Consider the following 10341-nt stretch of genomic DNA (forward strand, 5'->3'; position numbering starts at 1 on the left):
AAATAAAAAAAGATGTATTTTTTTATTTCCCGAGTCTCAAGGTTTTCTCAGTTATAATATTTTTCTTTAGAAAGTCTAGACAGTTCAGCTAGCTAATTAGCTGCTACGCTCGGCAGAGGCGTTATCCGAGTTGTTGTGGTTACAGTCTGCTTTTCGTCTGTGATTTCATTTTCTCATATCAGCACAAAAGGTGTTCCGGTCGGCGATTTCTCCGCAGAGGGACAGTGTGAAGCAGCAGATGATGCTCTAACCTCACCTGCTCATCACAAACCAGACTTTTACACATCACAGCACCCTGCTCACCTGGAAATACTGCAGAGAACACAAGAGACACCAAGCTGAGAACCCAGTAATCCTGCGTGTGTGTGTGTGTGTGTGTGTGTGTGTGTGACTACTGAGGTCACATTGCTATAGATCTGCCTGCTGTTGTGGGCTGTAATTACATCTGACACACACTGCTGACCAATTACTGACACACACACACACACACACTCATCTACACACATCTGATGTACTGAAAGAGGGAGAAACACACACACACACACCTTTCACATCCATCTTTATTCTATTCTCACAGATTTCAGTGCAATTTCCTTTTATGGTCGTTGTTTCCTGTTCTCCTAAACTCACTGTGCTAATTGTTTTCTCTCTCGGTTTTCCGCACCTGCTCCTTGTTTCCTTTCCACCAGTTCACACGATATAGCTCCCCATGTCCTATTGGTCCTAGTTCTGTATTCCCACATCCTCTACTTCCTGAGGTTTTCCCAGGTTCCTCAGTTCCATGGTTCCTGTAGTTGTTACATTCATCCTAGTATCCCTAGTTTCCTTTCCTCTTCCTAGTTCCATGGTTCCTGGTCCCTCCCATTTCTGAAGTTTGTAGGGTTTCTATTCCTCTAGTTCAATGCTTTCTCCGAAGTTCCATGTTTTTTTTTTAGGTTCCTCTAGTTCCTAGTTCCCTTAGTTCCAAGGTTCTCCCAGTTCCTCCAGCTCCACTGGTTTTATCTTTACATTTAGCATCATTTGACAGATGCTGTAATCCAGAGAGACATACAGAAGTGCTTTGAAGTTCCTATCAATGAAAACATCGATACTGGTTCACAGGGTCACGGACCAGAAAAAGCTCAAGTCTGAAACCCTGTAGAGAGGAGAAACAACAAGGAGAGCACACAGACAACTCAAGTTCTTCAGCTTTAGGTTTTTCTAGCTTCCCTGAGTTGAGTTTCTAAAGTTTCATGGTTTTCCATTCGTCTTTTCAAGTCTTCCATTACTTTTCAGTTCCTCTACTTCCTCCTGTATCCTTCCTTTAGTTCCTTCTCATTCCTGCACTTCTGGTTCATTGCTCCATGTTCTTCCCTTAGTTCCTCTGGTTCCTACATTTTTTCCTAGTTCCCTTACTCCTAGGTTTTCCTACAAATTTGCTTGTTTCTCAGGTTTTCCTAGATATCCTGGTTTTCCGGGTTTCCTGGTTCCAAGTTCCTACTCTAGTTCCCTTTAGTTCCTGTCTGTTCCTAGTTTTTTCACTTCAACTCTGAGAGCTGAGGAATGGAGAGAATATCCTTTGGAGAATGGAGAGAGACCTTTCCCAGTGTGACACTGAGAGTTTATCACATGGAGAACACGTGCAGTGCTACAGTTACACACGTCACAGCGAGAAACAAACACCGTCTGAACAGGGGCTTAGTGAGTGTGAGCTTAGGAGCAGCTTTATTACAGATCTGATTTGTGTTTATTAATAAATATTCAGAGTATAGGTATGTGTGTGTGTGTGTGTGTGTGTACTCCTGTTTACAGACAACACGTGGGTTTATTGAGAATAGCGAGTGGCAGATGTGTGATTTAATCATTAGAGTCAGATCTGAACAATGTGTTCATCATAATTAGCGCAAATGTTAATAAGCGTGTGTAGCGCAGTCATGCCGCACCATATGGCCTCGAGCGCATTAAACACCAGCGGCCTTTCGCTCTCGCTCGGCTTAATGACGCAGAAATAACAGCGGCTCAGAGTGTGTGAGTGTGTGAGTGTGTTAATAGTGTGGGACACCAGAAGTCACACTCGCACACAGACACTGCTTATGGTCAACCTCAGCTAATGAGAGAGAGAGAGAGAGAGAGAGAGAGAGACAGGAAGAGAAAGACAGAAAGAGAGAGAGCTCTTCCGTGGTCTGATTGGCCAAGAGACTTCCTGAGCACGTTGTATTTGCATACATGAATATTTATGAGCTCTAATTAGAAGTGTGCATATTGGAATGTAGATGACGTGACGCTCTCCAGCACTTCACTGCATCTTTAATGTGCTGTGTTTATAGAGCTCGCTCTTCATACGGCAAACTTTTAATAAAGATTCACACTTTAAAGTGACTTTTCACCTCAAAACGTGACTACTGGTGGCGTGATGAAGCCGACTTCCTGCTCCCACTTCCTGTTTCCTCTCTAACAGCACGTCCCCACGTGTATCATTCCTCTTATAACACTTACTATATTTATTCAGTAAAGTACGACAACTCTTCTGTTTACATGGAGCAAAGAAAAGAGAGGTTCAAGAGACAGATACAACAGATGTGATATACTGACTGTGACATCACAACAACAACAACAACAACAACAATAATAATAATAATAATAATAATAATAATTATTATTATTATTATTATTATTATAGACTAATGAAGAATAAATATCTGTGGTATTGCCTCCCCAAAAATGTGTTTGTCTCTCACACACACACACACACACACACACTGGATAAGGAGCTCATTTACATATCACAGCCTTTTTGGACGTAGCTTGTTAGTGTAAAGGTCAACAGTTAGCGCTGTAGAGTTGTTTACGTGTGTGAGAGAGAAATGATGACCGTGTGAGGGGTCACTGCTGACCACTTTATCGTTATCATTTAGAGTTATCGTATACAGCAATCTAATCTGTTTGGAGTGTCAGACGAATATGCAAATGAAGTCCACACCTTCACAGCCAGCCAGTCAGTGCAGGTCTGTAATGAAGATAATAACGATAATGTTGGAGTGTTGGAGTAGAGACTCTCTCTCCTGTAGCAGCGCTGTGTCAGTCAGAGATCAGCTCTAACGTGGGGATCAGTGCCACAGCATGCTGGGGTTCACTCAGAGATCACAGACACGAGCAACAAGTGGAAGGGCTGGAGATGAGCGCCCTCTGGTGATGACGTCAAAAACGTGCGACAGAAAAAATCATGACACTCTAAACAAGTTTCTAAACACAAAAATGACACGAGCTGAAAATGTAAATGTTCGAACATTTCACCTGTTTGTTTATTTATCTTTTTTTTCACAATGAAAAACAAAATCTTAAAGTCTCAGTTCAGCTTCTAAAGAAAGTTTACTCTGTTATAGTTTTTTAATTTTTAAGCAGATTTTCCTCCATGCTTTACTGAAAATCTGGCAACCCCAACCTGCTCGCACTCCGGTTCACTCCGGTTCACCTGTCCACACTCCGCTTCACTCCGGTTCACCTGTCCACACTCCGCTTCACTCCGGTTCACCTGTCCACACTCCGCTTCACTCCGGTTCACCTGTCCACACTGCGGTTCAGTCCGGTTCACTCCGGTTCACCTGTCCACACTGCGGTTCAGTCCGGTTCACTCCGGTTCACCTGTCCACACTCCGCTTCACTCCGCTTCACTCCGCTTCACTCCGGTTCACCTGTCCACACTGCGGTTCAGTCCGGTTCACTCCGGTTCACCTGTCCACACTGCGGTTCAGTGCGGTTCACTCTGGTTCACCTGTCCACACTCCGCTTCACTCCGGTTCACCTGTCCACACTCCGCTTCACTCCGGTTCACCTGTCCACACTCCGCTTCACTCCGGTTCACCTGTCCACACTGCGGTTCACTCCGGTTCACCTGTCCACACTCCGCTTCACTCCGGTTCACCTGTCCACACTGCGGTTCACTCCGCTTCACTCCGGTTCACCTGTCCACATTGCGGTTCACTCCGGTTCACCTGTCCACACTGCGGTTCACTCCGGTTCACTCCGGTTCACCTGTCCACACTCCACTTCACTCCGGTTCACCTGTCCACACTGCGGTTCACTCCGGTTCACTCCGGTTCACCTGTCCACACTCCACTTCACTCCGGTTCACCTGTCCACACTGCGGTTCACTCCGGTTCACCTGTCCACACTGCGGTTCACTCCGGTTCACCTGTCCACACTCCGCTTCACTCCGGTTCACCTGTCCACACTGCGGTTCACTCTGGTTCACCTGTCCACACTCCGCTTCACTCCGGTTCACCTGTCCACACTCCGCTTCACTCCGGTTCACCTGTCCACACTGCGGTTCACTCCGGTTCACCTGTCCACACTCCGCTTCACTCCGGTTCACCTGTCCACACTGCGGTTCACTCCGCTTCACTCCGGTTCACCTGTCCACATTGCGGTTCACTCCGGTTCACCTGTCCACACTGCGGTTCACTCCGGTTCACTCCGGTTCACCTGTCCACACTCCACTTCACTCCGGTTCACCTGTCCACACTGCGGTTCACTCCGGTTCACTCCGGTTCACCTGTCCACACTCCACTTCACTCCGGTTCACCTGTCCACACTGCGGTTCACTCCGGTTCACTCCGGTTCACCTGTCCACACTCCACTTCACTCCGGTTCACCTGTCCACACTGCGGTTCACTCCGGTTCACCTGTCCACACTCCGGTTCACCTGTCCACACTGCGGTTCAGTCCGGTTCACTCCGGTTAACCTGTCCACACTGCGGTTCACTCCGGTTCACCTGTCCACACTGCGGTTCAGTCCGGTTCACTCCGGTTAACCTGTCCACACTGCGGTTCACTCCGGTTCACCTGTCCACACTCCGCTTCACTCCGGTTCACCTGTCCACACTGCGGTTCACTCCGGTTCACCTGTCCACACTCCGCTTCACTCCGGTTCATCTGTCCACACTGCGGTTCACTCCGGTTCACCTGTCCACACTGCGGTTCAGTCCGGTTCACTCCGGTTAACCTGTCCACACTGCGGTTCAGTCCGGTTCACTCCGGTTCACCTGTCCACACTCCGCTTCACTCCGCTTCACTCCGGTTCACCTGTCCACACTCCGCTTCACTCCGCTTCACTCCGGTTCACCTGTCCACGCTCCGCTTCACTCTGGTTCACCTGTCCACACTGCGGTTCACTCCGGTTCACTCTGGTTCACCTGTCCACACTGCGGTTCAGTCCAGTTCACTCTGGTTCACCTGTCCACACTGCGGTTCACTCCGGTTCACTCTGGTTCACCTGTCCACACTGCAGTTCACTCCGGTTCACTCCGGTTCACCTGTCCACACTGCGGTTCACTCCGGTTCACCTGTCCACACTGCGGTTCACTCCGGTTCACTCCGGTTCACCTGTCCACATTGCGGTTCACTCCAGTTCACCTGTCCACACTGCGGTTCACTCCGGTTCACCTGTCCACACTGCGGTTCACTCCGGTTCACCTGTCCACACTGCGGTTCACTCTGGTTCACTCTGGTTCACCTGTCCACACTGCGGTTCAGTCCAGTTCACTCCGGTTCACCTGTCCACACTGCGGTACACTCCGGTTCACTCCGGTTCACCTGTCCACACTCAATAACACACTAATCCGTCACGTGATCAGAGCATTGAAAGAGATTTGCATGTGATTTTTTTTTAAAAATCGTGTCTGTACACATCATACACAACACACACATCATACACAACACACACAACATACACAACACACACAACATACACAACACACACAACATACACATCATACACAACACACACGTCATACACAACACACACATCATACACATCATACACAACATACACATCATACACAACATACACATCATACACAACATACACATCATACACAACACACACATCATACACAACACACACATCATACACAACACACACAACACACACATCATACACAACACATCATACACATAATACACAACACATCATACACAACACACACATCATACACAACACACACAACATACACATCATACACAACACATCATACACAACACACACATCATACACAACACATCATAAACATAATACACAACACATCATACACAACACACACATCATACACAACACACACAACATACACAACACACACAACATACACATCATACACAACACACACAACACACACAACATACACATCATACACAACACACACGTTATACACAACACACACAACATACACAACACACACAACATACACATCATACACAACACACACATCATACACAACACACACGTTATACACAACACACACAACACACACATCATACACAACACACACATCATACACAACACACACAACATACACAACACACACATCATACACAACACATCATACACATAATACACAACACATCATACACAACACACACAACATACACAACACACACATCATACACAACACATCATACACATAATACACAACACATCATACACAACACACACATCATACACAACACACACAACATACACATCATACACAACACATCATAAACATAATACACAACACATCATACACAACACACACAACACACACATCATACACAACACATCATAAACATAATACACAACACATCATACACAACACACACATCATACACAACACACACAACATACAAAACACACACAACATACACATCATACACAACACACACAACATACACAACACGCACAACACACACAGCATACACATCATACACAACACACACATCATACACAACACACACAACATACAAAACACACACAACATACACATCATACACAACACACACAACATACACAACACACACAACACACACATCATACACATCATACACAACACACACATCATACACAACACACACAACACACACATCATACACATAATACACACATCATACACAACACACACATCATACACAACACACGTCATACACAACACACACATCATACACACACAACACACATCATACACAACACACACAACATACACATCATACACAACACACACATCATACACAACACACACAACATACACATCATACACAACATACACATCATACACAACACACACAACATACACATCATACACAACATACACATCATACACAACACACACAGCATACACAACACACACATCATACACATCATACACAACACACACATCATACACAACACACACATCATACACATCATACACAACACACACATCATACACAACATACACATCATACACAACACACACATCAAACACAACACACATATCATACACAACACATCATACACATAATACACACATCATACACAACACACACATCATACACAACACACACGTCATACACAACACACACAACACACATCATACACAACACACACAACATACACATCATACACAACACACACATCATACACATCATACACAACACACACATCATACACAACACATCATACACATAATACACACATCATACACAACACACACATCATACACAACACACACGTCATACACAACACACACATCATACACAACACACACAACACACATCATACACAACACACACAACATACACATCATACACAACACACACATCATACACATCATACACAACACACACATCATACACAACATACACATCATACACAACACACACAGCATACACAACACACACATCATACACAACACACACATCATACACAACACATCATACACATAATACACACATCATACACAACACACACATCATACACAACACACACGTCATACACAACACACACATCATACACAACACACACAACACACATCATACACAACACACACAACATACACATCATACACAACACACACGTCATACACAACATACACAACACACACAACATACACAACATACACAACACACACAGCATACACAACACACACATCATACACAACATACACAACATACACATCATACACAACACACACATCATACACAACACACACAACACACACATCATACACAACACACACATCATACACAACACACACGTTATACACAACATACACAACATACACATCATACACAACACACACATCATACACAACACACACAACATACACAACACACACAGCATACACAACACACACATCATACACAACATACACAACACACACATCATACACAACACACACATCATACACAACACACACGTTATACACAACACACACAACACACACATCATACACAACACACACATCATACACAACACACACATCATACACAACATACACATCATACACAACACACACAACATACACAACACACACATCATACACAACATACACATCATACACAACACACACGTTATACACAACACACACATCATACACAACATACACAACATACACATCATACACAACACACACAACACACACGTTATACACAACACACACATCATACACAACACACACAACATACACAACATACACATCATACACAACACACCATGATCACGTGTGCAGTGTCCAGTGCATTGTTTTATTGTCAGTATTTTAATTTGCGTTACAAAAAAACAAAACAAAACAAAAAAACATTAAAATATTTTCTGTTCTGTTAAATGATATTTTTCTTTGAATTAATTAATTTTATTTCATTTTAATATTGTATTATTATATTGTCTTATCATATTTAATTATATTTATATTAAATGATATATTATTATATTATATTACTAACATTAAATATTTTGTAAACAGGGAAAATTCGCTTTTTAATCTATTAATATTTTGTTTGTTTTACAAAAAATAAATAAATAAATAAATAAATAAATAAATAAAAAAAATAAAAAAATAAAAAATATATATATATATCAGTAAAATAGTTGTGTAGTGAGACCCACCGCGCGCGACTGTTCTCTTAACACTGCTTAAACAGAGAGTCTCAAGCGAACACACACACACACACAGGAAGGTTAAGGATAAGTGGAGCGTGTTTGTTACTCACGGTGATGGTGGGCAGCGCGCACGGACCGGAGCGTGCACAGAACCCACAGAACAAGGAACGTCCTGCGCGCGCCGACACCGAACGAGACAGTCCTCTTCATCATCCTCATCACCATCATCATCATCATCATCATCATCAAGTAATCAACTGTGTTTATCCGAAAGTCCAGGAGACTGCATGTGAGATAACATCCACACACGCGCGCGCGCGGAGAGATTCAGAAAGATCCAGCAGCTCGCGCCCGTTTCAGCTCGCTCGTCTGCGCGCTAACGGAGAGAGCTGAAGATGAAACACACACACACACACACACACACAGCAGCAGCAGCAGCCCTTAAAGACACACGCGAGTCCGACCGCCTGCACACACACACACACACACAGTGGTAAAGTTATTTCAGTGTATTATTTAACACTCTATATGTCCTGAAAACTATGAAAGGTTCCCTTTAGTCCTTAAAGAACTTTCTTCCCATGGAGTTTAATATGGACATTAATCTGAGTAATAACACTGTAGAGTAGAAATAAAGATAAACAGCTGACTCACCTCTCTACAGTTCAATTCTGTTTAAAATTCTAATCACTTCTATTGATCAAGCCGCGGTGTTAAGACCTGCCTCCACGCGACACAAAGCGAGGTTGTGTTGATTTGCTTGTCTTTACAGATGTTGTTATCGGGAGGTCTGTTGCCCCCAGTGGTGGAAATGGGAACTGCAACGATTGATGTCTGAGCTCCACACGGGCAGGAATCCCGCTGCCCCACGGTCAGGGCAGGAGCAGACACAGGACAGGTAATGACAGGGTTGCCAGATTGGCTAGTTTAACAAATCATCTTGTTTACTAAAAATCTTGTTTTACAACAAACAGTCTGAGTAAATGAATAAACAATAAATCAATTTACACAAAGGTGAGTGTCCGCTCACTGCAGTGTGTGTATGACGTACGGAATCATTTCTGCTGTAAAGATGTACTGTACAGAGTGAAAGGGGGATTTTGGAGTCAGTACATCAGAAGAACATTTGAAATATTTCTCTCTCTACACAAATACTGAGGAAAAGAAACATTTCCTTTAGTGATAGTTTCAGGTGTTTTGGTGTGGATTTTGAGCTGGTTAAACCTGGCACCCCTTGGTTAATAATGCTAATAATACTGATAATGTGGAAGACAGCGGTTGATCTAAACCCTCCGAGACTGCAGACTGGATAACTGTGTCATCGAGTCTGAGAATAAAATAATCACCAGATCATCACGTGAGTGAAGTGTGAGAGCGTGGTGCAGCCGCTTAAGGAACTTCATGAAGTTTGAAATCAGAGTGAATGAGAATGCAGTCAGACGCAGCAGCAGCACGGGCGGAGCGGGAGGTTT

At 43.8% G+C, this 10341-nt stretch overlaps 1 protein-coding gene across 2 annotated transcripts in view; it reads right to left on the reverse strand.

Moving 5' to 3' along the window:
- The window catches only part of cntnap5b (contactin associated protein family member 5b), a 120270-nt gene extending 110611 nt beyond the window's left edge, over positions 1–9659 (reverse strand). For both annotated transcript variants that reach the window (XM_058382402.1, XM_058382404.1), the window contains exons 1-2: positions 9524–9659; positions 8980–9336 (exon numbers count right to left, since the gene is read on the reverse strand). In XM_058382402.1, coding sequence (XP_058238385.1) covers positions 8980–9115 — 136 coding nt within the window. In that variant the 5' untranslated portion in view covers positions 9116–9336; positions 9524–9659. The remainder of the gene's footprint in view (positions 1–8979; positions 9337–9523) is intronic.
- Positions 9660–10341: the final 682 nt, after the last annotated feature.

Source organism: Hemibagrus wyckioides, linkage group LG27 (genome assembly GCF_019097595.1).
Source record: "Hemibagrus wyckioides isolate EC202008001 linkage group LG27, SWU_Hwy_1.0, whole genome shotgun sequence".
Classification (NCBI taxonomy): domain Eukaryota; kingdom Metazoa; phylum Chordata; class Actinopteri; order Siluriformes; family Bagridae; genus Hemibagrus; species Hemibagrus wyckioides.